The following is a 27,353-nucleotide window of genomic DNA, read 5'->3' as shown; positions in this document are numbered from 1 at the left end:
GCTCCAGGCCGTGTCCCATTCCCTGCCTGATGGCCCCTTCCTCCCTCTGCGCGGTGTGTCTCTGTGACCTCTGCTGGTGTTGTTGTGTCTCTTTCTCTGACTCTGAGCCTCCTGCTCCACTCTTGTGGGGACCTGGGGCCGCCCAGATAATCCGGGATCCTCTTTCTATCTCCGAGGGTCCTTCACTTAACACCCCCTGCAGAGTCCCTTTTGTTGTGGAAAGGGGGCGTGGCCACAGATGGGCTTAGGACCTGGACATCTTGGGGGCTGTGACTGCCAGCCACAGCTCCTGGAAGCTTCCCCAGTCCTCACATCCTAAGTCTTCAGCCTTGCCAATGGCAGGTGCCCACCGGCTGTGGAGCGGGGAAGGCTCAGCCGCACAGGTGGGAGATCTTGGCGCAGGAGCCATCGGGAGAGCCCCCAGCGGTTCACCCCGTCCAGAAGGTGTGTGCAGTCCGAGGTCCAGCAATCCCACAGCTTGCTGTTGTCGTTCAAACCAGGGCCTGACCTTTTAAAAGCCAGTGAGATCTGTTTGATGGGGTTATGCCCAGGAATTTTAAAAACCAGAGAAAAATAAGAGAAAATTCCAGCCTACATCGCACGCCGTGAGGGGTGTGGGTGAAGCTTGTGTTATGTGGCGGAAGTGTGTGAAACTGCATTTAATGAAGCCACAGCCCGTGGGGGGAGCTGCCCTGCCCAGGGAGACAGGCCGTGGGGGACACTGGTGTCCTGGATGGCAGGCTCGTGAAGGCACGGAGTGGGGGTGGGGCTGGGGAGAGGTGAGGGCAGGGAGGTTGGGAGAGTCAAGGTAGTGGCCACGGTGGACTGTCAAGGGTCTTGGGGTTACACCCAAAGTCGGGAGCCTTGTCCTGCAACCGTTCAGTGTTGGGGGTCTTTCTGCCCAGCTACGAAGTCAGTGGTTGGGACCCTGCCCCCCGTGGGATCTTGGCTCTGTGCTGCCCCTGCTCTGCTCTCTCCGTATGCTCTCTGTCTGCTGGGGGCGCGGGTGGTGGCCGCTGGGCATTGGTGTTGTCCCTGTGACTCTCCTCCTTGGAGGGTTGCCTTCCTGGCTGTGGGGCTTTGGAGGAGGCAGAACTTCTCATAAACCTCTCAGAGGCTGCCCGTACTTTAAGGTTTTCAGAAGCTTCTTTGGTTTAATTTGATTGTTTCAAGGTGCCTCTCACTTCCTCTGCTACTGATTTTTAGGGGCTGAGCTTAAAATGGGCAATCGCGGGAGGACTTTAATGGGGAAAGTGCTTATAGCTATGGATTTTAGTGTTCTTGCAAATTGGCAAGGAATTGGAAACGTCTAAGTGAAGGTGACGTCCTTGGGCTATGGGCAGCTGTTCGGAGTGGAATCTGGACTTAAGGTTTAAACGTGCGTTTAGTTAATCGCGCTTTTATTTTGCATTTTAGGAACCGTCACCATTGCTGGGACCTGATAAGGAACCTGTGCCAGTTCCCGGGGCACCTCTCCTCACGGCCTTGGCTACAACCGGTCTCCGAAGTAAGTTCTCGGGCCCCTGGGCCCAGGTGGCCGCAGAATAGCAGGGCGCTGCCGGCCACAGCCCCTCCCAGGCCTGCGCACGCCCTGCTGGGCGATGGTGGCTCCTGTTTGGTCCCGAGTTTACGGGTGTCCAGGGTCCAGGCCGAGGAGCCTAGAGGCCGGTCTGGGGTTTGTTCTGCGGCTATTTCTTCTCCAGTCCACATGTTCACATTTGTGCTCTGGTCCTTCAGCGTCTGATGCCTGGGCCACACTTGACGTTGTGCATTTTGGGGGATGCTGGGATCACACGGCTTGTGCGGCCTCATCTGTGTCACACGGAACAGGTGGGACAGTGCTTCTGGGCTCATCGAAGGACATACTCACCCCATCCCCATGCCCTACAGGAAATGGTGACCCGCCACAGTGGAGTGGTGACTGGGAGCTTTAGGAATGGAGAATTATGGGGCGCCTGGGTGGCTCAGATTGCTAAACCTCTGCCTTCGGCTCAGGTCATGATCTCAGGGTCCTGGGATTGAGCCCCCATCAGGTTCCTTGCTCTGTAGGGAGCCTGATTCTCCTTCTCCTGCTGCCTGCTGTTCCCCCTGCTTGTGTCTGTTTGCTTGCTCCCTCTCTGATACATAAAATCTTTAAAAAAAAAAAAATGCAGAATTGTTTTTGAAATACCTTTGAAAGAATCCTATTGCCCAGGGGCTCTGGGCTTTAAAGCTTTCTACTTCCTCCAGTACTTTTCTTTTTTTGTTTTTTAAAAGATTTTATTTAGGGGCGCCTGGGTGGCTCAGTGGGTTAAAGCCTCTGCCTTCTGTTCAGGTCATGATCCCAGGGTCCTGGGATCGAGCCCCGCATCGGACTCTCTGCTCAGCAGGGAGCCTGCTTTTTCTACTCTCTCTGCTTGCTTCTACGCCTATTTGTGATCTCTGTAAAATAAATAAATAAATAACATCTTTTTTTAAAAAAGATGTTATTTATTTGTCAGAGAGAGAGTGCACGCATACACACAGGCAGGGGGAGCGGCAGGCAGATGGGGAAGCAGGCTCCCCACTGAGCAGTGACCCTGATGTGGGACTTGATCCCAGGACCCTGGGATCATGACCTGAGCTGAAGGCAGACACTTAGCCGACCGAGCCCCCCAGGTGCCCCCGCTCCCCGTACTTTGCTAATAAATAAGGGCACAGAGGGTTTTAAGGAGGTGGCCTCTGATGGTGGTTCAGTGCTGTTGCTCATAAGAAGACAGGGCACGGCCTAATCACCTCCCAGCTCACATCCAGGGAGCAGGGTTGAGGGTGTGGCAGTGACCTGCGTGGAGGATTGGTCAGTGTGGGATGAACGGTCCCGTGTGCTCCCCGGCCATTTCACGTTGGCTGTTCCCGGTGGTCTGAGAATTGTCTTCAGGGTTGATCTCCAAGGCCACGAGGCCGATAGGACTAAGCATGGGCTGGATCGTGGCTTTCTCTGTCTTTCTATGATTTCGGAATTCGGGGAAATGGGCAGTGGGACTCAGGTGCCCTTTTAGAAGGGGTGAAGTAGAGGTTTTGTTTCTTAAAGGGTAAACTTTGGGCGTCTGGTTCTGGGGTCAGCAAACTGGTCTACAGACCAATCTGGCCCACTGCTTGGATTTGTAAATAAAGTTTTATCAGCATACAGCGTTCATTGACATGTCGTCTCTGTCAGCTTCCTCCTCACGATGGTAGAACGGAATGAGCGGTTGTGACAGAGACCGTGTGACCTGCCACGGCGAGAGGGTTCACTGTGCGGTCCTGTCGAGAAAAGGTGCACCGTCCTTAACCGTCCTTAACCTGGGCTCGCTTGTTGCTCGCTGGGGCTGGCTGATTTGGAAATGGTTTCTTCTGTGTCTCCTAAGATATTGATTGCTTTTACCCTTCAAAGTTGTGCTTCGTTGTGGGCGCCTGGGTGGCTCAGTGGGTTAAAGCCTCTGTCTTCGGCTCAGGTCATGATCCCAGGGTGCTGGGATCGAGCCCCACATCGGGCTCTCTGCTCAGCGGGGAGCCTGCTTCCCCTTCCCTCTCTGCCTGCCTCTCTGCCTACTTGTGATCTCTGCCTGTCGAATAAATAAATAAAAAATCTTAAAAAAAATAGAAAGAAGTTGTGCTTTGTTGTAAGGCAACCAGTTCTCTAGAACTTGTCCACTCTGTCCTCTTTGCACCCAGATCCGTGGGACACGCTCTGTGAGCATAGCTTCCCCACGTGGCTAGATTAATCTTTAGTGGTCCCTTGCTGCGTTCGTCCTGACCTGTCCTCGCCCACAGTCGGGCCTTTCTACAGCTGAAGAAACTGGGCGCCACGACTGGAAGGTGTGAGAAGGTTCTCTGGCAGAGCGGGGGAGACGTGAATGAAGCTGCTGACTCCTTACTCCAAAAGGCCTGGGGCCTTTGAGGAGATCGGAGTCCTTGAGACAAACCGGACTGGTCCACTGCGGCCCGGCAGGTCCCCAGTAGGCTGCTGTGGACTCTGTAAAAAAAATTCATTCTTACGCAGATGTAATTCGCCTATCACAATGGTCACCCTTTATGGGGGCGCCTGGGTGGCTCAGTGGGTTAAGACTCTTCCTTCTGTTCAGGTCATGATCTCAGGGTCCTGGGATCGAGCCCCGCATCGGGCTCTCTGCTCAGCAGGGGGCCTGCTTCCTCCTCTCTCTCTGTCTGCCTCTCTGCCTAATTATGATCTCTGTCTGTCAAATAAATAAATAAAATCTTTAAAAAAGTCACCCTTTAAAGTATACAGTTCAGTGATTTTTAGTATGTTTGCACAGATCTGCAGCCGTCATCACCATCACCTAATTCCAGAAGGTTTTATCACCCCAAGAAACTTTGCATCTTGTAATGTGTGAGGTACAGGAAGCAGTCACCCGTTCCCCAGCCCCAGCCCCCGGCCCCCGGGGAGCCCCCATCCTGTCCATGGAGGAGCCTGTTGTGGGCGTGTCACACATGTGTACTCACACCCCCTGTGGCCTTCTGTGTCTGTGTCTGAGTTGTGGACTTGGGGTCTGTCCCCGGGGCTACGCATGCGAGCGCCTCGCTTCTGTTCACGGCCACGGGGCGTGTGCGTGTGGGGGGGACACGCTCTGTGTAGCTGTTCATCCGTCAGTGGACTCTTGAGTTTGCGGTGGACATTCACATACAAGTTTCTGTGCGGACGCGTGGTTTGGTTTTCTTGGGGGGACGCCTCGCGTGGAGCTGCTGGGTCACGGGGTCCCTCTCTGCGTCACCTTCTGAGTTACTGGTGCCCTGCTTCTGCAGTGGCTGTCCTGGGTCCCGTTCCCCCAGTGCCCATGTGGAGTTGCAGGGCGAGGTTGTCTGCAGGGGTCACGCGTGTGGGCACAGCTCCTGTTGACCCCGTCCCTGCCTCTGGCTCCCCACCCCCACAGCGGATCTAACACTGTGGCCTGAGGAGGGCGCTCTTCCTCTCCGTGGCCCAGGGCACTGTCCACGCCTGTGTAGACTGCAGGGACACCAGGGGTCGTGGGCCCGTTTATGCTCTGTCCCGTTTCCGATTTTCTAGAAAGTGCTTCCGTCTGAGCGAGCATGGGCAGCTGGGCTCATCTCCCCGAGATGGACCCCGCGGCAGCAGTCTCCGGGTTGGGGCGATGTGACGACCGTTCCTTCTTTCTCTGTGTGATGGGTTTTTCCCACGGCACCTGCAGCAGACTGAACCGTGTCCCCGGAGGGGCCCGCAGCCCACTCCCGGGGACCTGGGACTGCATTCCCTCGCATGGTAGAAAGGTCTTGGCCTCTGGGATTACGTGACGGCCCCCAAGATGGGACATGTTCGTGGATCACCTGGGGCCCAGATGTCGACACAAGTGTCGGTGCGACAGGGAGGCGGAGGGTGGGAGTCCGAGAGATGGGCGGACCCCGCTCTGTGGGCGGGGAGGATGCTGGGGCTGGGGTGGGTGCGGGCCGGGGATGCCGGGCCTCTGGTAGCGGGAAAAGGCAGGGAAGCTCAGAAAGAACGCAGCCCACATGCCCTCCGGGACAGACTTCTGGCCTCCAGAGGACAAGTTACTAAAGTTCGGAGGTTTGAAGCCATTAGTCTGTCATGGTTTGCCATTGCTGACCACAGCACTGAGCGCACGGGGTGATGCTTCGTTTGGGCGTTTTGGACTTTGTGTAACTCTCACACCAGCATGAGGCTGGTCCTCGGCCTGTTGCCCGCGGCCCCCCGCCTGTTCGGTGCCACGAGAACCTGGTCCAGCGATGTTGCCTTCCTCGCGGCTCTAGACCTTGCCTTTCTTACTTGGCCCTGGCTGCCTCTGTTCCTGCCTCTGGGAGACGCCCTGCCTGCTCTGTCCCCTTCTGTCTCTGTGACCGTCTGCGGCCGGCCAAGTCGGTGGGAGCACGCTCGAGCAAGTCTGGCGTCCTCCCCGGGCTGCGCCCAGTCCTTCCGCCCACGGCCTGCCCTCGTGGGCTGTCCTCCTGGGCCCCCTTCTCCCACCGGCTCATCTCGCCGCTGCTCGGAGGGTCAGCACCAAAGTTCCCCCAGCTGGGGCTCCTCGGGCCAGAGAGCGGAAGCAGAGGCTCCATGAAGAGGCTTCCACGAAGCGGAGGCTTCATGACACTGGGGTCAGCAGGTGGTGTCCCCCCCACCCCCTCGCCATGAGGTCTCCATGAGTCAGGGATTGTGCCCGTGGCTTGTGGAGAACCTGGGGTGTACCAGGTGCTCCTGGTGGAGGAGGAGGACACAGAGCGCGTCGTACTCGGTCTCTCCTGCTGTGCCCCGACCCCATGCAGAGCTGCTCGTGGGTCACAGCCCGCGCAGCTGGCGTGGCGATGGGGGCTGGGGGGGCCTTGTGTCACCTCCGCAGTAGGTTCCAGGTCGATCCCTGGTGAAGGAGTGGAGGCCCCTCCTGGGACCCGCTCCTGCTCTGGGGCCCCTCTGCTGTCCCCTGTCCGGAGCCGTGCTTTGCTGGCAGAAGCCATATGGAGGTGGGCCAGGGAGCCTGTGGCTTGAGCTTTGAGCTTCATCTGATGGCCAGACCACCTGGCACGGAGACTGGCGGGGCAGGTGCAGGCAAGGGCCCCCGATAGAGAGCTAGGGGAGAGATGCCCCCTTGGGGCAGGGGATGGGCCTCGCCGAGAAGGACTGGGGTCCCCAGGGAAGTTTCAGACCTCATGTTGTGGGGCCCCTAATACTTTTCAAGATAAGTGGATTTAAATATCTCTCAAGGTTATCCTTCCCTCATGGTTAACCTTCCTCGTAAGCTTACATTTGCTCCGGGGACGTGCTTTCCAGCACACTGAATGTCAAAACCTCAAAGCTGCGGGTTCCACCCATTCAGTTTCTGGAAAATGTCTGCTGCTGGGCCCCATTATCCCTTGGGGTCAGTCTCCGAGCCCATCTGACTCTGGGCCAGGGAGCCCTCTCATCCCTGACTCTAGTTCCCATAGGGACGGACAGAGCGTGTGCTGGCTGAGGGGCTGTCCCCTGGCAGGGAAGGGCCCGTCCCTCAGGCGTTTCTCACCCAGCCCTGGGGGCGGCTCTTGCGGCTTGGTGCACCCCCACTGTCAGGATCTGCGGGGCTTCTGCCCCATGGTTGAAGTCCAGATACAGCGAGAGCCTTCTGCTCCCAAGGGGGTGGCAGCCGTGGGGTTGGGGGTGGGAAGCACGGCCACCCAGCCAGGCAGTGCGGTGCCCATGGTGGTGGAGGACTCCTCAGGGTGGCCAGGGTGGCCCGTCCCCAGCTCGTGAGTCCCTGCCTTTGAAGACGATCCTGGGTCAGGTGCCAGTGTGTGTGGTTTGGTAACCCAGGACGGCTTTCCCGGGCCTAGGTGACCGTGACCCAGAGAATGACCCAGACGGCAGCAGGTAGCCCCGGTCAGTCCGGCCCAGAGTCTCTGCTCTTGGGACACATCCCTGGGCTTGTTCCTCTTCCGGGGTGGGGAGGGGTGACCCAAGACTGCCCAGGACAGCTGGGATGCTGCCCCCACGCGCTGCAGTCCATTTGCTTCCGGGTGGGGCTGCAGGTGGCCAGGAGGGCATCAGGTCAAGAAACAAACGACCTTAAAAACATGAAGAGCTTTATTGAGATGTAGTCACGTGCTTGCAGTTCACCCATTTGGATGGAGGGTGTTGGTCGGTGGTTGCTGGTGTGTACGGATCCCCGCTCTTAGCCTCAGAGTGAGGAGCAGAGAGGGGGAGGCTTTCTAATCCTGCCCGAGGTTTTGGGGCCTGGCTCAGGCAAGTCGTTGCCAGGGAACCCACCGAGAGGCCGCCCTTCCTGTTAAAGGGTACGCCCGGTGGACACCCCGGCTGCCTCTGGCTTCAGGATGCCACCCTGTTTCTGCACAGGTGGTGGGCCTGGCTTGGTGTGGGCCAGCAGCGAGGGTGGAGGCGGGAGCCCCCAGCCGGGCCCAGGCCTGTGGCTCCTGCCTGCCCGGCGTGTGGCTGGAAGTCGAGTGACACTCAGATCGAAAGGCCTGGGGAGATGCGGGCTCCAGGGTCCCTGTCGTGTGAGGGGGCCGGCTGGTACAGCTGCGGGAGTCACGGTCCTGGGGTTGGGGAGGTCACATGCATGGAAATCACGAAGAGCTTTCCAGAAGCACGCTCGCCTACTGGCTCGCTGTAACCAATAGCCTCGAACCTGGTGACTTTATCCACTTCTGGGAGGCGGTGAGTGTGAGTGACCCTATAGGCTAAAGGCAAGGCGTGGGCGGGGCTACTTCTTCCGGAGATGTACGGGCAGGACTGATTTTCGTGATTTTTTTTTCAGCTTCAGAGGCCTGCCTGCTCTCTCTGGCCTGGGGCCCCTTCCTCGGCTCCATCCGGCCTCTGCTCCCAACGTCTCTCCTCTCTCCCTCTTTTGATGGTCCAGGCTCCTCCGCCTCTCAGGGTCCTTAAGTCACCTCATCTGCAAAGTCCGACCACAGTCTTATCCAAAACAGCCTCCCTCACCCAGCATGCCCTCCGTCTCCCCCTTCCCTGTACTTGGCTCCTCCTTCCTCGTCCTTGGCGAGTTTTGTTGCTTCTGTCATCGAAACGCATCCAGTCCCCTCCTCACCACCGTTGTCCCTAGCTCTGCCCCTGCCTGCCAGCTTCCGTGCTGGTCCCGAGCAGCCAGGCCGGACGGCAGAGCCCGCAGGGCCCAGGGCAAGGGGCAGCCCCAGTGCTCCTCATTCTAAGACGGGAGAAATTCAGGAGGGCGACAGCCAAGGGTTGAACTCAGGCTGGGACTGGCCACTGAGGTCTTGCGCCCGCAGGGCCGGCCCTGCCTGTAGTCTCTTGCCCACAGCCACAGGGGGTTTTCTGAGCATGTAAATGGGATCTGTGTCCTTGCTCTGGACTACCAGTAGCTTCCCAGTCAGCCCACTGCAGCACACGCTCCCCGGCGCGGCCTGCCTGGCCGGCTGGCCCCTACTGCACCCCGCGCTCTCTCCTCCCTCCCAGGCCGCCTCTCCAGGCCACCCTCTGCCTGGAATTTTATCTCTCCCAGACCTCTGTGTGACCTGTGCCCCCTTCGCTTTCGATGTTAAATTTGGGCCAAGCACACCCTTGCTGCCCAGCGTGCTAGGGTCTGGGGGGAGCAGCCAGGATTGAGGTGTCGCATGACTTCACGCTGCCTTATCTGTCTTTGACGTTCCCGCTCGCCGTTCTGGGACGTTGTAGTCCCCAGCTTGGCAGCTTCTGGCCCCAGTGCTTAAGACCTCTTGTTCCCTGGTCGGTCCTGGTGCGGGCTCAGCCCAGGAGGATCCCCAGCTCCTCAGGAGCCCTGTGCCGGGTGTGCGAGGGCCAGTGCAGAGAGGGGACACAGGCTGGCTTCGCGCCTTCCGGGCCGCTGAGCGTGGAGGAGTTTCCCGTGATTGTGTCAGCGCGGGATGGAAACGGATCCAGAGATGTTTGGAAGTAAAATCCCTCCTTGCTCCCCTCTGAGCTGTGCATCCTTTCTCCCCAGTTCGAGATAAAATTCCAGGTCTTTCTCTTCCCAGCATGGGAGACTGAGAGAAAGGGGTCCCCGGTGGAGGGCGCGCCTGGCCGCAGCCCAGGGAGCCAGCGGGGCGGGGGTGCAGCTGCCAGGGAGGGCCTGGCGGGCAGCAGCGTTCGCGTCTGCCGTGCTCGCTTTAGTTGTACGTACACACATGCGGGTGTTTTATTTTATTTTATTTTTTAAAAAAGATTTTATTTATTTGAGAGCGACAGCATGAGTGGGGAGGAGAGGGAGAAGCAGGCTTCCCGCTGAGCAGGGAGCCCAGTGCAGGCCTGGATCCCAGGACCCTGGGATCACGACCTGCGCTGAAGGCAGACGCTTCACCGACTGAGCCCCGCAGGTGCCCTCACATGCGGTATTTTAACCAAGCATCTCCAAGGGCATTATGGGCGTCACAGCCGCACCTCGCAGTAACACAGCGACGTCCTAAACACGAACCACCGCCTCCTGCTGTCCCCCGGCGGCCCGTCCTTGTCCAGACACCAGCCCCATCCCTGCAGGTCTCCATGGGGCGTGCTGCTTCCACGCGTGGGGCGCTCACACCTCTAGGGGAGGGTAGTGGAGGGGAGCCCGCTCTTGTTTCTCCAAGGGCAGAACGTTCTTCTTCTTTCTTTCCTGCCGCCCTCCACCCACCTCCCCCGCTTTCTGCAGCAGGTTTACAGAGCTCTAATTCACAGGTAGAGTTCGCCCACTTAACGCGTACAATTCCGTGGTCTCTAGTGTGTTCCCAGCGTTGTGACCCTCCGCACGGTCAGTTCCAGAACATTTCCATCACCCCATAAAGGAACCCCAGACCTCAGCCTTCTGTGTCTGCTTCCCTCCCTGAGCGCACGGGGCAGCATGTCAGCACCTCACTCCTCTTCGTGGCCGGGTGGCTTCCCTGTGGTGGGGACACGCCGTGGGCATCCATTCATCCATCAGTGGACGGACACTGGGTTGTTTCTGCCTTTTGGCCACCGCGGCCAGTGCTGCTGAGAACATGGCTGCACATGTTTTTATGTGGACGCACATTTTTATTTCTCTTGGGCCCTTTTCGATGCATAGGATTGCTGGGTCATCTGGTAATTCTCGGTGTGACTTTCTGGGGACCATCAGGCTGTTTTCCTTAGTGGCCACCCCATCTCTCCTGCTGCCCCTAAGCTGTGTGTCAGGGTTCTGATTTCTCCACATCCTCCCCAGCACTAGTTGTTGTATGTTTTTTTTTGTTTGTTTGTTTGTATTTTGTTTTGTTTTTGTTGTTTTGATTACGGCCATCCCGGTGGGGGCAAAGCATCTGCCATCGCGGTTTGGGTTTGCGTGGCCTTGAAGGCTAATCCTGCGGATGGCCATTCTGCGTGGTTGGCCGCACGTGTATTTCCATCAGAGACACTAACTGGGCTGTTCGTCTTTTTCTCATCCCGTTGGGAATGCGCCTGCTCTCCAGCGTGTCACCGACCTGTGGAGAGCTCGGTGGTCTTTCCTGGAGCGGCCTGCATGGTCTGTCAGATCGCCCCTCACGCGGTCCTCTGGCCCCGCTGTGTTTCCAGTGCACCGGGAGGTTGGCCCGGGGCTGCTGTTTGCCGAGATTCCTTTTTCATTTCTTAAGTACGTACACGTATGATTTTTATTTGCCTGCCTTCAAAAAACGTGTCGAGGGTATGGAGTGTGAGGATTATAAAACCATTTTAATTTTCTTCTTTATATTTACCTACTCAAAACCTTCATTTCCAAAGGCACAAATAAGGCAGAGGAAAAAATCACACATAATCCGCCACTGAGCTGCGTCTGGGCGATGCCCGCGGTCAGAGTGAAGCGTGTCCCGCCACTGCGCATGTGCAGAAGCCCCACCTGCTGTCTTCTCATCTGCTCTGTCCGCCTCCGAGACGGGAAACTCATCTCCGCGTCGTGACTTGCGATGCGCGAGGGAGCTCGTGTGGGCAGGACCCCTGGCTGCCCGGGTGCCGCCTGGGAGGAGCTGGTCCTGGGGACGTGGTGGGTGTACCGCACAGCGCCCTCTGCCCCCCCACGCCACCCCACCGTGCCAGGTGGCCGACGGGCCCGGGGCAGCATCCTCCCCAGGCGCTCAGAGGAGGCTGTGTGCCCTCCCCTGTAGTCCACGCGTGAGCTAGCCTGGGAGAAGCAGCCAGCTGGCCAGGACCGGCCGGACCAGATCTGGAAGCTGTTGGGCTGGGGACTCGGGCTGTGCCACCTGCCTGTGTGTGGCCTGGACACGTGATTTCCCCGGTGGCCTCTGTGAGCTGTGTGAAACGAGCTGCTTGTGTGGAGGGGACGAGTCGCCCATATCAGTCATGGACAACAGGCCTGGGAACTGTTCCGTGCTCATATGCCCGCTGCCAGCCAGCCTGGGCACCGTCTGCGGCAGGCTGAGGGCTCAGGATCAGGGGCCGCGACCAGGGTGACTATAACCAGCCAGAGGCGGGGTTGCTCACCCGCACAGGTTGGGTGTTTGGTGGGGTCCCCGGGGGCTCGCTGCACTGTGTGGTGGCGGAGTGTGGGGTTGGCGGGCGTGGGCGGCCCGTGGGCTGCGGGCCGAGGAAGGCCGATAAGCATTAGCTGCAGTTTGGCCTCGAGTTTGAGTTGGTGTCCCGTGTGTCACCTGTGGTCCCTGCCTGGGGAGTTCTTGCCACCACCCCGCCCTTCTGTGGCTCCCTGCACAGCTGACAGCCCAGCTCAGGCCATGCTGATGCTCCCAAGAGTGTCAGAGTCGAGGGCATCCCCGAGGCCATGAACTCCCCCGGGACAGACATGCTGTGTGCTGCTGCCCGCTGCGGAGGCCGTAGGAGAGCCCCACAGGGTGGTATGTGGGCCAGAGGGGAGAGGTCGGGTGGTTTGGGGGCTTGGGCAGGGATGCAGGTGCTGGGCCCCGGCTGCAGGCGAGGGGGCTGGGTTGGGATGGTGTGGTGGCCAGTCCCGGCGGCCGTCAGGGTTCCCGTGGGGCAGCCTCCTTGCTGGGCAGCCTGGCTGTGGCCCAGGTCCTGCGATGCCCGCTGCTCTGGAGGGACGCTGGGGACGACCCCTTTCCCTTTACAATGCTGTTTTCATGGGGGTTTCCTGTGATTCCACCCAGAACTGTTGTCACACAGTGCCACGCACACTCCCGCTTGGTGGCTGCCCCTCAGGGAGAAGCCTGGGGATTTGCTGTTTACAAAAGGCAGAGGCCCGTGGTGGGGTCCCAGCCAAGGACAGCGCTGTCCCCCTGCGTCAGGACCCTCAGGAGCCCTTAGTGGCAGGCACTCTGTCACTGGAGCAGGGCCTTAGTGCTGTCCTCCTGGTTCCAGCGCTGTCCCTGCAGGTGGGGGATGGGATGTTGAGGGCAGTGCCTGGAAGGGGTGCCTGGGGCCCCCAGAACCTACCCAGCAGATACCACCGGTCTTAGCTGCGCTTTCTGGGCTCATGCTGCCCTCTAGTGCCTGCAAGGGGGAGTGCCTCAGGGAGGCTGCGGCCGCATCTTGGCGACACTGGAGCCCCCTTCCAGGGCCAGTGGACTGCCCTTGGCCCCGCTTACTGGGGTGAGGTCGGGGAGTGTCACAGGAAATTGGGTTTGGCTATTGTCTTCAGCGCTCTTGGGTCTGTATGCCCTTGGGTTCTGGCCTTTTCCAGGGGACCCTTCCCCAGAGTCGGTCCCTAAGCTCTCCCTGCTTGGGGTGGGTTCCCGACTGCCTCACTGGGTCCCCTTAACTCCTGGAACAGGAGGGGGCCGCCATAGCGTGTGTGCCCTCCTTCCCAAGAGGAGCCTGTCCCCAGCCTCTCTGCGGGCTCCTGTAGTGAATCTCGGGGCCGACATCTCAGCCTGGCTCTCGGCTCCTGCGCAGAAACTTCCGGGCGCGGTTGCAGCTGAGAGTGACCGTGCGGAGCCCAGCCTCACTCCCCTCCGAGAGCCCCCACACGGGCTGCTGTCGGCGCGGGCACCCGGCTCCCAAGTGCACGTGCTGATTTGAAGCTGCCGCTGGCACACCTGCCACCGGCACACCCGGTCGGGACAAAAAGGCCCCGACCAGGAAAGCTGGTCTTTCTCGGGGCCGCGGCTTGAAATCAGCGCGCCGGCTTCCAGGGTTGCGTTGGCTTGGAGAACTAGGGCGCCTCTGTTTTTAATTAGCTGCAGCCCTCTCGGTTTTCTGTGCCAGCGCGGAGAGATGGAGTCGGCTCCCAAGCTCCTCGCTGGCCCCAGCTTCGCGGCGCGGCCCCTGCCTTTGTCTTCCCGAGGCCGCGGGTATTTTTAGCAGGACCGGACGGTGGCGGCCCTGGTGCGCTCACACTCTCTTGTCCTCTCCTCGCAGGTGTGACAGCTTCTCCGCGGCAGCCATGGGGTCTGAGGATCATGGGGCCCAGAACCCGAGCTGTAAAATCATGACGTTTCGCCCAACCATGGAGGAATTTAAGGACTTCAACAAATACGTGGCCTACATCGAGTCCCAGGGAGCCCACCGGGCGGGCCTGGCCAAGGTGGGTGACGCCCCAGGCCCAGCGCCGCCTTCCACCGGCTCGGCTCTGCGTGGAACCCTGCGTCCCCAGGCCTGGCATGGCCGTGCCAGTGGTCACCGAGCCGCTCTCATCTCGTTGTCGGCGGACGTTACGGAGTTCCTCCCATGCGTAGGCCTGGCACGCAGACATGAGCCCCGCAGCCCCTGTCCCCATGGGGGGCCGATGGCCGGGGCCAGCCCTTGGGGGTAATGGACCCCTAGGGCCTCGTGGCGGTGCCGCACAGCACGGCTCACCCCATGGCGTGTGGCGACAGGAGGGTGTCGGGAGTCGGGGAAGGCTTCCAGGGAGTCTGGTCCCCGTGAACCGTGTCTCTTCCCGTGGCATGTCTCCTGTGCGCCTGTCCGTGCCTGCGCACGGTGTGCGAGCACACAGAGCAGCGTGGCCCATGTTGCTTTTTACCGTGATGCTTCACGGGAAGCTGCGAGTGTGGCACTGCTCGCCCGATCGTTTGGAGGGTTTGTAACCTGCTTGTCATGTGGTCTGGTGGCTGCTGTGTGCCTAGCTCTTCCTCCGAGGTGCCTTGTTCTCTGTTCTCAAGAGTGAGGGGTCAAGGAATTTTTTCCACAAAGAGCCTCGTGGGCGGGGCCGTCTCTGTGCCCCACTCAGCTCGGCCACTGAGGAGACCTGCGGGCTGGTGGCGGGGCCGTGTGCCACTCGGTCTGCCCTTACGGTGCACCGGAATGTGAACTTCACGGGACGTTCACTGGTCCCCAGACATTCTTGTTTTGTTGTTTTGTTGTTCTTTTCTCTATTTGAAATGGAAAAAGACAACACTCCACATTCTTGGCTCACGGGGCCACACAAAAGCAGCCCGGCTGGGGATAGTGCGGAGTGTGTCCCCTTCTTCCTGCCCCTACGTGGTTTGGGTGGTTTTTTAATGGGTATCAAGCCCTCGTTGTTATGGTTATGTTTCTCATCTCAGCCCAGGGAGACACGGCAGGCTTCCTACCCTGCACACCAGCATGGAGACGGCGTTCCGTGGTCCAGACAGTTGGGGACCGGAGCCCCTACTGTTGAGTTAGTTTTGCCCCTCCCTTTAGACTCCGTCAGCTGGAAACCCTGGGTCCTGGGTTCTGGCGGGTTTGGGGGTTTTCTGCCCGGCTGGCCAACGGGCCATTGTCAGGGGACAGTTTCCCACCTGCTCTCCCCTGTCGAGGGCCCCTGGTGTGGGGTGTGTGTTTGTGGAGGGGGCCTCCTGTGCCGTGCCTCCTGTTGTTGGCCTGCTTCTAGTTTTCCCAGGTTGCAGGAGCCCTTCTGGTCTGAGTCCCTCGTGGGAAGTGTCGCGAGTCGCTGTCCCACATGGCTCTGTCCAGGGCACTGTGAGACCCCGCGGCCCTCATCCCAGCCGTCTCTTCTGTCTCACTATCTGGGGCTCCTCTCTCCCGGCTGGCCCACTGGCTCTGGCTGTTTCTCGAGTTTTCCATTCATGGTGCTGTGGTGGCTGCGGGCTCCGTGTCCCCTGTGACCCAGTCTCCCAGAACTATCCAGAATGCGCCTTTGCCTGCCTTTGCCCCTTCCCGCTTCATCTGTGCTGCTCCTTTGAGCCCCAGGATTCCTGCTTTAAGTTCTAATCCCAGTGGAGTCATTTTTGACTAATTTATTTGGATCGAAGGAAAGTGGACAGGATGTCTCCTGAGGCAGGAGTTTCCTGGCTCCGTTTTCCTTCTACCTTTTGTTTTGTGTGCTTCTTTTTAGCTTATTCCGTGGGATTTTGTCTGTGGCTTTCTCTGGTAGTCGCCCAAGTGTGCGGGGAGGGAACGGGCGGTGTGGGGCAGGCATGGGGTACTGTCACACCTAGTTACAGGCTGAAGGACATTGGTGATCGCAGAGCCGTGCCGACCACACACACACTCACACACACACACACACACACGTCCCTTCCCTCACATGGCCAGGACTGCGTGTCTGCACCCTCGAGTCGCCCGGCAGCCTCCCTGCCACTCCGGGGAGACGGGTGGGCTTGGCAGGCACGTGCCCAGGGCCTTGGGTAACCCCCGTCCTTTTGGATGGGAGCCCTGGGCTTTCAGGGGTGCTGGCCTCTTTGGAGAAGGGATGTGGTATCCTGCTGGCCCGGATCCAGCTCTGCAGGGGCTGACATCCCCTTGCCCTGGTCTGAGAGGTCTCGACCGCCCTTCTTTGTGCGTTCCTCTGAGTAGCGCCAGGGGTTTTCAGTTCCATCACAGCTGTGTTCCCCAGCCCCCCGCAAAAGCTGTGGAATTGGGTTTGGGGGCTGTTCAGCCGGTATAGGCAGAGCCAGGGTCTGGAGTCAGAAGAGGCTCTGAGGGTATGGGGAGCCCCACTCTGGGGCTCTTGGGGTGCCCCTGTCTTGTTCCTTGGCTGCTCTGTGCACGTCCCTGCCCCCTAGGCCGGCAGCTTGGGAAGCCCTGGGGTTGAGGGAGTGAGGGAGGGGCGTGGTGCTGGGTTTTGTGGGCGAGGCCAAGCGCTTGGGCACAATCCTAAGGACTGTCCCCTCAGGCAGGCGGTGCGCGGGTGCCTTCTCCAGCAACCAGTCCTACCACCTGCAAAATGGCTTTGGGAGCAGGAGCTGTGGGGGCAGGACCAGCCCCTCACTTCATTCCCTCTTATAGGGTCCCCCACACCTTCTAACCCTGCTGCTCAGATGCCCTGAGCCACCGGCCTGGTGTCCCCTCCTTCACCTGGGGAGCATGGCCCGTGTGACCCTCTCAGCCTTGGCTGAGGCATGCCCTCCAGGAGCTGTCCTGGCGCACCCCGAGGGGAGGCAGGGTACCTTATGTGTCTGCCAGCGACAGCCATCAGAGGTGGTTCGCCCGAGAGCCTCCCTGCAGACCTGGCTCTCGTGGAGATCCCTGGGCGTCAGGCGACAGCACGGTGCTTTCCCCAAGGGCTTGGGGTCCTAGACGCGCTAGACGTGGCTGGCTGTCATGGGCCTTTTCTAGAACCTTCCTGGGGGTGTCCACGCGAGTGCAGTTTGTGCGTCCGAAGCACCCTTCTTGGGTTCTCAGCTGTCTACACAGCAGCGCCCGTGAGCAACAGGGGAGACAGGCTGGGGAGCCCAAGGCTCCCAGGAGGGACCGACAGTTGGGGATGACGTGTTTGCTTCATTTTGCAACCTTGGTTTCTGGCCAGCTTTCGCCTAATGGAACTGGGGGGGCGAACACGCGTGGCGGGGGAGCTGGAGGAAACAGCACGGGCTTCTCTGTGCAAGGGGGCGCCACCCATGTGTCTCAGGAGCCACCCAGGCTCCCAGCCCTTCGGCCCAGAACCGGTTCCTCCGGGAGAGGGTCTCCCACGCCGGAGCCACCGGCCCTCGATTCGTGTTTGCTGCATTTCCGGTCTCGGGTGTGTGAGCTGGCCGCCTGACTCTTGAGACTTCTCCCTCAAAATCTGAGAAAGTTGTTGGGGCGCCTGGGTGGCTCAGTGGGTTAAAGCCTCTGCCTTCGTCTCAGGTCATGGTCCCAGGGTCCTGGGATCGAGCCCCACATCGGGCTCTCTGCTCAGTGGGGAGCCTGCTTCCCCCTCTCTCTCTGCCTGCCTCTCTGCCTACTTGTGATCTCTCTCTCTCTCTCTGTCAAATAAATAAATAAAATCTTTAAAAAGAAAATCCAAGAAAATCATCACTTGGCAGGCTGACCCCAGGACCCCGTTGTTACGAGGCTTCCTGCTGCACAGGGACACCCCATGTGGCTTATTGCAGTGGGGCCTCGGAGCAGGGAGAGGGCACGTCCCCAGAAAGAGGCTTGACGGACCAGCCGTGTCCTCATTTACCTTAAATCGGGGTTCCCAGCCTGGGCTCTGCTGACATTGAGGCGGGTCATTCCTTTGGGGGCATCCTGGGTGCCATGGGGAGCAGCCCCCGTCGTGGCAGTCACAGATGTCCCCAGATGTGGCCCAGTGTCCGCTGGTCAGGGTCAGCCCGGGTGGGAGCCTCTGATTCCGCTTCCTGCTGTTAGTTACTCATGCTCCTGGAGTAAATCCCCGAGTGCTGACGGTGGAGGCAGCACCTTTCCGTTGTTAACTGGCAACTGGGGAATGAGTGTTTTCATGGCCAAGCAGAGCCTTTTCTCGCACTGATGTCTATCGGGGACTCCTTGGGGACGGCAAATGAATATCAGCCGTTCTGAAAGCTGCCGGCCACCTTGGGCATTGATGTCGTGTTCTTGCCTTGCTGGTCCTGAGCTGCCAGAGGCCTCGGCCTCCTGAGTTCTTGGCTGCTGCACAAAAAAACAGGTCAGTCTAGTTCCTTTTCCCAAAGCTGCTGGGTGACCTACTGGACATCTTGGAACGAGAGTTGTTGTTTGTAGACACCTTCCCAGGCCTGGGGGAGACCAGCCCTTGGCCCCAGGGGCCTTCGCAGAAACCAGCTGGGTACCTAGGAGGCCCCCACCCGGCCCCGAGGCCTCGCCCAGCAGAGGAGGGGAAGCAGGAGGGCCAAGAGGCCAGTCGGGCGAGCTCAGTGCATACCCCGTGACCCCACTCTGGACAGCCCTTCCCGGAAGCCCTTCCTGCAGGCCTTTGGGGGCTCTCCTGGGGTGGGGAGTGGTCGCCTGCAGGCCCTGCCGCCGCTGTGAAGTAGCCGCGCTGTTCCTCGGAGTGACCTCCTTGGGTCTCGTCTCCTAGGGTTGGTGGCGTTATCACTCTCCGCCCCTGGTGGCTCACCAGCTCTTCTCTGTCCTTTGCACGTAGCACTTGTCCCCTCTCTACAGTTTCTTTGTCCTTTATGGGGTCTCCTCATCTGCTCCGTCCCATGATGGAAGGCCCTCACCGGTCTTTGTTGTCCTATGTCCCTCTGGCAGCCAGAGCTGTGTTTGCCCCTTGGAGGTGTCCCGGGTGGGGGGCGGCTCTGAGCCCGGCTTGCGGTGCTGACTTCCACGCAGCCGGCGGTGTGGCCGCGGAGCGCCCCACTGGGCGAGAGCGTGGGAGCCCTGGGCCCCCACCTGCTTGCTCGCTTTGTGATGGCACATCTGTGCGTGGGGGCCTGGCCCTGGGGTCCGCGGGCTCCGCTCCCAGTTCGTGGAGCCCAGGCTGAGCTGTAGAGGGCCCAGCGGGCAGTGTCGGGAGGCCGGCACAGCTGTGCCCCGGCAGGCAGTGCCCGTGGCCCCACACAGGTCACCTGGGAGTCTGAGGAAGGTTGGGGATGGTTCCTGGTGCCTCCGCGGTGTGGGGCCTGGAGGCGGGCCCGGGGAGCCGCCGTCGGTCTCCTGGGGGGAGGCCGTGTGGCCTCCTGTGTGCAGACGCCGCTGACTCCCCTCTCGCCGCGCAGATCATCCCCCCGAAGGAGTGGAAGCCCCGGCAGACGTACGATGACATCGATGACGTGGTCATCCCGGCGCCCATCCAGCAGGTGGTCACGGGCCAGTCAGGCCTCTTCACACAGTACAACATCCAGAAAAAGGCCATGACTGTCGGGGAGTACCGCCGCCTGGCCAACAGCGAGAAGTATGTGGCTGGGCTGGGGGGCGGGGCGGGGCGGGTGTCCGGGGGGCCCTGAGGACGCCGTCTCTGAGGTGGAACCACACCTTGAGGGCCTCTAGATACCCTGAGGTGGGGCCCTTGGCGGATCCTGACTCTGGGGGTGTAGAGAGAGTGGGACACGGTGGGGACTGCCGTCCTGGCCCCCGAGACAGGGCCTGGCTTCTGGTCTGGTATTTGCAGAGCAGAGGGCGGAGGGCAACCCTCAGAGCCCGCGTCCCTCATCTGCCCCAGTGGTCCCCGGTGTGTGTTCCCACTCGGGTGCCCCAGGCCCTGGTGGCCGAAGAGATGTGACGAGTGGGTATTGCTCCAGGGCAGGGGGGTGCCTGCCACCCATCCGTACCCTCTCAGCCCCACATAAATGCTCTCCCAGGGCCATGTCCACGTTCTCCCGGCTGGGCTCCACGGTGGGGGCGAGAGCCTGTCTCCAGCCGGGCCCCAGAGGGTGGGCCCCACGGCCACGGTTGCTGTATTGTTCGTCCGCCAGGTACTGTACCCCGCGGCACCAGGACTTCGATGACCTGGAGCGCAAGTACTGGAAGAACCTGACCTTCGTGTCCCCAATCTACGGGGCAGACATCAGCGGCTCTCTGTACGACGACGTGAGTGCCCAGGGCCCCGCCGTGCACTGGGGGACCGAGGGACGCCGTTCCCTGGGAGGCAGTGGAGGGAGAGGCATGGGAATAGGACTTAATCTTGCAACCCAGTACAAGATGCTGCGGCCCAGTGCCGGTCCAGTGCTGTGGCCGGCTTCATTGGATGTTCTGTCTGGGCCCTGGTGACAACCATGTGCTCAGTCTCAAGGTGAAGAAAGAAGGAATCCGGGTGTGTTTCTGATTTGCAGAATCTGTCCTGCGAGACTGTCGTCCCCCCCCCACCCCGATCTGAGCTCAGGAAGCCTGTAGCTGACCTCCCAGGGCCATCCTAATGCTCAGTTAGTCTGGTACTTTCCTCTCCAGGTGCTATCTCTCTGTCTCCGGGGGACTCCGGGGCCCTGAGTTCTAGCCCCTGGGCTGGGCTGTGAGGGCCCTGGGGGTACCTGGGGCAACAGAGGGGCCTCATGCTGGCCTGGGCCTGTCCAGGGGCGCAGACCAGACCCTGGTGGGGACGCGATGCGGAGGCCCTGCAGAGGTGCCGCTGTTCGGCAAGACGGGGGTTTGAGTGGGACCCCCACTTTTTTAGGGGACTGTTTATTAATCCTTATGGGGCATCTGATAATCCTGGGATGGCTCTACCAAGACCCATTGATTTCTAAGCTCTTAAGCCTGCCTCTCTCCTGCGTGTGTTCTGCCCTGGGGCTCTCCCTGGGGGGGGTTCCCCAGCTGCCCTCCCTGCCGCCCCGAGTCCTCACTCTGAAGGATCTGTTGCTGGATCGCTCTGTCCTTCATCCATGCTCCTCGTGAGAGTAGCTGGGGGTGCCTCCTGCGTCCCGGGCTTGGGGGTGCTGGTGTGGTTGGGAGCAAGGCCCCTCAGAAGGATCAGGACCCTCCTGAATGCATTAGGACAAGCGGTGAAATGTGTTTCCCGAAAGGTGTTGGAAGGACGTGACTACCGCGTGGGTCCCAGCGGTTCGCCCGACTTGGGGAGCCTGTCTGACCTGGGGCCCACTGGCCTTCCAACTAGGGGGTCCCGGTTCGTGGTGGGGGCAGGTTCATTCCTCTGAGCCGGGCACCAAGGGCCGGCATGTCAGACTCAGGGAGCTCACCCTTAAGAACCCGAGGGAGACGCCCTCGCCCTGGGAGGTCAGGGACTAAGCTGACTCGTGGCCGTGGTTTCCCCTTCCTTGGACCCTGGTTTCCCCATCCACAAGAAGGGATACAGATGGTATGTGGCTGTCCCCCAGCAAGGGTGTCCTGGACCAGGAGGTTTGGTTTCTCCCTGGGACCCTGAGCTCAACCACTTGGTCTTGAGCCCACAGCAATGACAAGCTCGTGAGGTCACGTGGCGTCCTGCCACATGCACGCCTTGGGTGTGGTGAGGACAGTAGGACGGGGGCCCAGAGGCCCTGTCAGCACAGACACATCTAATGCGAGGGGACGTAGCCCGGTCTCTCACGCTGCCCCTGCATACCTCAGCTGGCATGCAGCTCACCCCAGGGCCTTGAACTTTCCAGGACTGTGAGCCATTGCCCTGTGTGTGATTGCAGGTGCCTACGGAACCATGAGCCATATTGCCCTTGAGCCTGGCTCAAGGTGCAGGAATTCCCGTGGCAGGCTGACTGGGGGACAGTGGGACTGCGACTCTGGGCTTTCTGGGGCGTGTCTGGGTCCATCCACCCGGGCTGTGGCTGCTGGTCCTGCCTGCCGCCTCCAGACGTCGGCGCTGCCACTGCTCCGGGTTCCTCTGCTGGCCTCGAGAGCTTCCCGGCCCCACAAGAGGGGCCCAGCCGCCCAAGCCCTTTTTCCCATGTTAGGCTACCAAGGACTGGAGGGACCCGTCACAGCAGCCCTAGCCTCACCTCCGGCCCCATTCCAGCCAGACTCAGGGCAACTCCCTGAAGGGCTCTGGCAGGAGGCCAGAAGTGGGGGGGGGGGTCCCTGGGTGCTGTGCCCCCTGCTCTGTGAGAGCGTGAGGAAAACGATTTTCCTGGGGGCTTTGCGGAAGCCCCGTTCTTGATGTTTGTGACCTTCCGTCCTCCTCCTTGCCTCGGGGAGACCTCAGGGCTCAGTGGCCGGGAGCCTTGTCCCCGTCCTCCTCCCGCTGTTTGTGTACGGTCCCGGTCGTTGGCGCTCCTCTTGCGGCCACAGCTGGGAGGAAGCTCTGGTGCTCGAGGGCCGGCACCGGGCAGCCCCGTGAGGGCCTGCGGTCCGACTTCCTGGACTCAGAATCACGACTTCTGGGAAGGGATTCTGATCCCAACAGCTGCCGGGTTAGAAGAGCTGAAGTTTCTGTGTTGCGTTAGGATGAGCGGGGAAGTCACATGCCTGTTTGTCCGAAGGGCCGTTCTTGTCCACAGAGTTCAACTAAGTCAGTGCTCGTGGGGATCGGTTGCTCCTTTGTCTGTTGTCTGACCTACTTTGTTTTTTTCAAAGGAACCATAATTGAGATGTAGTTTACACACCACCCAGTTCCCCCACGTAGAGCTTACAGTTCAGTACTTTCTACTGTATTTCACTGAGTTGTACGGCCATCACTACAATCAATTCCAGAACATTCTGTGAGCCCCCAAAGAAACCCTTTCTCATCAGCAGTCACTCCCTGTCCCCCCGTCCCAGCACCCACAAGCCTCTTTCCTGTCTGTGGATGAGCCTGGTCTGGGCCTGTCACACGTGGACTCACATCCCGTGTGGCCTTCTGTGTCTGGGTCCCTCCCTGAGTGCCGTGGGCTCAGGGTCTGTCCCCAGGGCAGCACACAGGGGTGCCTCACTCCTGTCTGCAGCCCAGTGACCTGCCCGTGCGTGGTGGACATGTGTGCTGTCCATTCGCTTAGATCGTTTCCACTCTCTGGCCGTGGCGAGTCACATGGCTGTGAACGTGGGGACGCGAGTCTCCATGCGGACGGATGTTTTCATTGCTCTCGGGCACGTCCCTAGGCCATCAGCTGGGTCCTCACGTGCTAAGTCCACGTTTACCTTCCAAGGAACAGCCTGCGTCCTCCCCCGGAGCGCGCCCTGTTTCCTGTCCCCAGCAGCAGGGCGCCTCCGAGGGCTCAGTTTCCTCCGCGCCCTCCCCAACGCTTGTCACCGTCTTTCTCTGCGCCCCTGCGCGTCCCCGCACGTGTGACGTCGTGTCCGCCCTGCGGTTTTGACCCGAGCCTGCGAGTTAACGACGTCGAGTCTGTGTGCACCTGCTGGCAAACCGCCTATGCTTGCTTTGAGGAGAAACGTCCACGTGGCTCTTTGCCTTCTTTTTAATCAGGTTATTTGTTTCTACTGTAGTTATGAGACTGTTGGAGAGGACACGAGTCTCTGACCTGATGGGTGACTCACGCATATTTTCTCCTCTTCTGTGGGGTTTTTTTTTTTCGCTTTTTTTTTTTAAATTTTATTTATTTGACAGAGACAGAGATCACAGGCAGGCGGAGAGGCAGGCAGAGAGAGAGGAGGAGGCAGGTTCCCCCCTGAGCAGAGAGCCCAATGCGGGGCTCAATCCCAGGACTCTGGGATCATGACCTGAGCTGAAGGCAGAGGCTTTAACACACTGAGCCACCCAGGCGCCCCTCTTTTTCACTTTATTGATGGTGGGTTTTTTTTTTTTTTTTTTTTTTTTTAAAGCATAGAGATTTTTAATTGGGTGAAACCTGATTTCTCTTTTTGTTTTCCTTGAGTGCTTTTGAGTCTGTGTTTGGGTTCCTGGCTTCTGCCTGGGGCTCACTTGCCAGGACCAGCCGCTTGTTCCAGGACCTGTAACGGGGAGGGCCCAAGCTGGATGTGGGGCAGGGTGGGCTTGGGATGGAGAGAATGCGGATGCTCGCTCAGCGTCTCCTCAGGCTTGGGGGGCTCTCCAGGGACCGGAAACAGATTGACGTGGATCTTATGAGCTCTCATGGCAAGAGGGGACCTCTCTGGGCATTAGGAATAGATGAGTCCGGCGGGCAGGGGTTCTGGCCCGGTTTGCCTAGTTCCGAAAGCCATGCCTGTCTCCTGCGGCAGAAAGTGCCCGAGGGGCTGTCTGGCCCCTTCGCTGAGCTCGCCCCACTCCACGATCCTCTTTCTCCTTCCGTGTCATTGGCTCTGAGGCACGTGAATTACTCCCAGCCAAACCTCAGCCTTCCCAGCGTCGCTGCCTGTGACGAAGGCCTAGCTCGGCGTGGCCTCCGGAGGAAGCCCTACGTGGCCCAGGCCGAGGGGCCGGTGTCTCCGGGTGGGAGGAGCCCCCAGTGGGGTTTAGGCCCTGCGGCAGGTGGGGCTGCGACGTGGGCCGGGTTGGGGCTGGCCGCGACCTCTCGGGCCCTCCGCGCAGGCTGCCTTGTAGGCTTCCTGTGCTCCTGCCGGGCCCCCGGGGATGGCCCGCCACCAACTGTGTGCTCGCTGCCCTGCAGGACGTGGCCCAGTGGAACATCGGGAGCCTGCGGACCATCCTGGACATGGTGGAGCGTGAGTGCGGCACCATCATCGAGGGCGTCAACACCCCCTACCTGTACTTCGGCATGTGGAAGACCACCTTCGCCTGGCACACGGAGGACATGGACTTGTACAGCATCAACTACCTGCACTTCGGGGAGCCCAAGTCCTGGTGAGTGGCCGGCCGGCAGCTGGGCCGCGGCGCAGGGGGCTGCCCATGCGCTCCGGGGGGCTGCATGGGTGAGGGGGCGTCTTCTGGGGGCCCCGGGGACGGGCTCAGGCCTGTGGCCGGGCAGACCCGAGTCGAGGGGCTCCAGCAGCTTGTGGCCCGTTGGTCCAGCCCTGTTGGCTTCAGGGGCAGCCTCGGTGGGGGATCAGGGGGCACACGTCCCCAGAAGTGAGCTTCCTGCTCCCTGGAGCTCACGCTTTACCTCTGTGGGGACGGTGTCTGCGGCATGCCTGTGGTGCTGGGGGCGCTCCCTGGGGCTGTGGGCCCTGAGCCTCCCCCCATCACCTCCCCATCCCTGCCCCTCTGGCCTCTAGCTTGGGGGGGGGCATTAGTAGCCCCCTGCTGGCAGGGTGGCCTGAAGGAAGGCCACCCTGTGAGCGATGGGCCCTGCAGGCCAGGTGGAACATCCAGTGCCATCTGTGTTCTGGATTCTGGGAACTGAGCACCCCCTTCCCATCCGCCTTCCACTGGCGGGACTGCTGTGTGCCGCCTTCTGTGTGAGGCCGCCTCTGTTCCCTGCGGTTCCCAGCAGAGATGTCTCCGCTGGTCCTTTACATCTCCTTGCCGTTTCCCAGCTGTCTTAGAAGGTTCTGTTACAGTGATCATCGCCGCCCAGAGGGAGTGGGAGGGGGAGCAGGAGCCCCAGGAGCAGCCCGTGGCCTCTGGAGCTCAGCTGAGTGCCTCCGCATGTGGGGGGGGAGGCGGGGGCGGGGGTGGAGAGGACCCAGCTTAGTTGGGGACCCAAGCTGGCCCCTCACGCTGGGGAGCCTGTGCCCACAGGCATGGGGGAAGGCCATCTCCAGCTCCCTGGAAGTCACTGGGACCTCCTAGAGCCCTTCGCTAAGGGAGGGTGGGAACAGGCCTCTGCGCAGAGGGCTCAGAAGCCAGCAGGAGGCCCCAGGGGGGAGGACATGCCTCCCTGTCCTGGAGTTGGCTATGGGACCACCCTTGGCTCCCCTCTGAAGTGGCCGCAGTGGGATCCTGGCCCTGCTCTCCTGCAGGGGGCTCCTGGTCTGACATGGAGGGCTGCGGAAGCATTGGGGATGAACGTGGCAGAGGCTGCCTAATGAGTGACCACACACCTGGAGGCTTACCACAACACACACATGGTCCCTGACGTTGCTGGAGGTCAGGAGTCTGACTCAGGTTGCACCGGGCTAAACGCAGGCCTGAGCAGGGCCGGTTCCTTCCAGAGGCTTCAGGGGAGACCTGGCTCCTGCCTCTTGCTGGCCTGGGTCTCCCCCACCCCACCCCACCCCCACCCCCGCCCATCCTCACCTCCAGCAGCGCAGGGTCTGCCCATCTCTGGGATGCCCACCCTCTGCCTCCCACTCATGAGGGCCTCTTGAGGACGCTGGGCCCACCAGGACCCCAGGGTCACCCCCACTTGGGGGCCTTGACTTCATCCCCCCTGCAGAGTCCCTTTACTGCGTGAGGTGACATTGTTAACAAATTCTGGTGGTGAAGCCGAAGGCATCTTTGGGGCCGCCGTCCTGCAGGCCAGGGGCCCTCTGACCTTGGCGTTGCACTGTATCGTTAACCTTGTGCGTGTGCTGGGATCCTGGTAGGATTCCGAGCGCTTCTCGCTGTCAGTTCACTTGTCTCTGGCTTTGCTGCAGCTCTGGGTCATCGTGGCCTCTGGCTGGGGGGTACTTACCTTGTAGGAGGCATTTGGAGAGAGGTCGATGGGGTTGGTGATGCCCATTGCAGGAAGGCCTGAGTCTCACACCCTGTGTGGTCCTGAGCCCGGGGGTGGAGGTGTGTTCTGGTAGGCAGTGTCACCCCAGGGCTGCCCAGGAGGCCCCAACAACAGCTCGGTTACCCCATCCCCTCCCCTCGTCTCGATGGCCAGGTCAGGCTGCAAGACCGTGAGGCCCTAGTCCAAGCCCACGGGGAAGGGCTGAGCTCCGGCCCAACCCTGCAGCGGTGAGCAGGGCCTGGTGGTGCAGCTGGTGGGGTGAGATGCTTGTGCCCCTTCCCTGGGGGCTCTGCTTGCCGGCTCCCAGTGCTTCGTTTCCTCCCCATGGGCCGGGGCAGGCTGAGCACCGCCAGAGAGCCTTCTGGTCCACAGGCTGGGGTGTGTGCAGTGTGTGTGTGTTTGCATGTGAGTGTGAGAGTATGTGCGAATGTGTGAGCGTGCGTATGTATGTACGAGAGAGTGTGTGTGTGGATCCGTGTGTGTCTGTGCATACGTGCTTGTGTGTGAAGATGTGAGTTCACGTGTGTATGTCTGAGCATGTGTGGCCGTGTATATGTGTAAGGGTGCGGTCGTCTGTGATGTCTGAGTGCGTGTGCACTGCGGTCCCAGCTCACTGGTCTGGATGGTTCCTAGTGCTGCCCACCCCCACCCCGGGGCGGGGCTGGAGGGCAGGGGCTGTCTGTCTTCTCTGGCACCAGTTTCCGATCCCAGCCCCGCGCGGCTCCCCCGAGCACCACTAGATGGCGCCCCCACCCTTCAGCACTGGCTGCGCTGCCTGCGCCCTTGGAAATTTCCCAGGTTCTTCCATCCTTTCTGTGGACTCCTGGACCCCAGCAGTGATGGCCCCAGAGGCCCCCTGGGAGCGGCAGCAGGAGGAGAGTGAAGACTGCCCCGGTGGGGCTCCCCCACTGCAGACGCCCTCGTTTTGACTTGGGTCTGCTGGCCAGAGGGATCGGAAAGGGAGAAAACCCACCTTTTCCTTAGAACACAGAACAGAACACACGAAAGGAGCCCCAGCTGAGTGCTGGCTCGTGCCAGCAGATGGC

General features: G+C 60.5%; 1 protein-coding gene across 3 annotated transcripts in view; it reads left to right on the top strand.

Annotated features, from left to right (window-relative positions):
* KDM4B (lysine demethylase 4B) overlaps positions 1 to 27,353 on the top strand; it is a 132,892-nt gene that overhangs the window by 33,238 nt on the left and 72,301 nt on the right. For all 3 annotated transcript variants that reach the window (XM_044254483.1, XM_044254482.1, XM_044254484.1), the window contains exons 2-6: positions 1,417 to 1,507; positions 13,721 to 13,886; positions 19,168 to 19,343; positions 19,864 to 19,978; positions 24,358 to 24,551. In XM_044254483.1, the coding sequence (XP_044110418.1) occupies positions 13,746 to 13,886; positions 19,168 to 19,343; positions 19,864 to 19,978; positions 24,358 to 24,551 (626 nt within the window). In that variant the 5' untranslated portion in view covers positions 1,417 to 1,507; positions 13,721 to 13,745. The remainder of the gene's footprint in view (positions 1 to 1,416; positions 1,508 to 13,720; positions 13,887 to 19,167; positions 19,344 to 19,863; positions 19,979 to 24,357; positions 24,552 to 27,353) is intronic.

Source organism: Neovison vison, chromosome 6, assembly GCF_020171115.1.
Source record: "Neovison vison isolate M4711 chromosome 6, ASM_NN_V1, whole genome shotgun sequence".
In the NCBI taxonomy this organism is placed as follows: Eukaryota; Metazoa; Chordata; class Mammalia; order Carnivora; family Mustelidae; genus Neogale; species Neogale vison.
The sequence above is the reverse complement of the archived record's forward strand: the minus strand, read 5'-3'. Positions and strand labels throughout refer to the sequence as shown.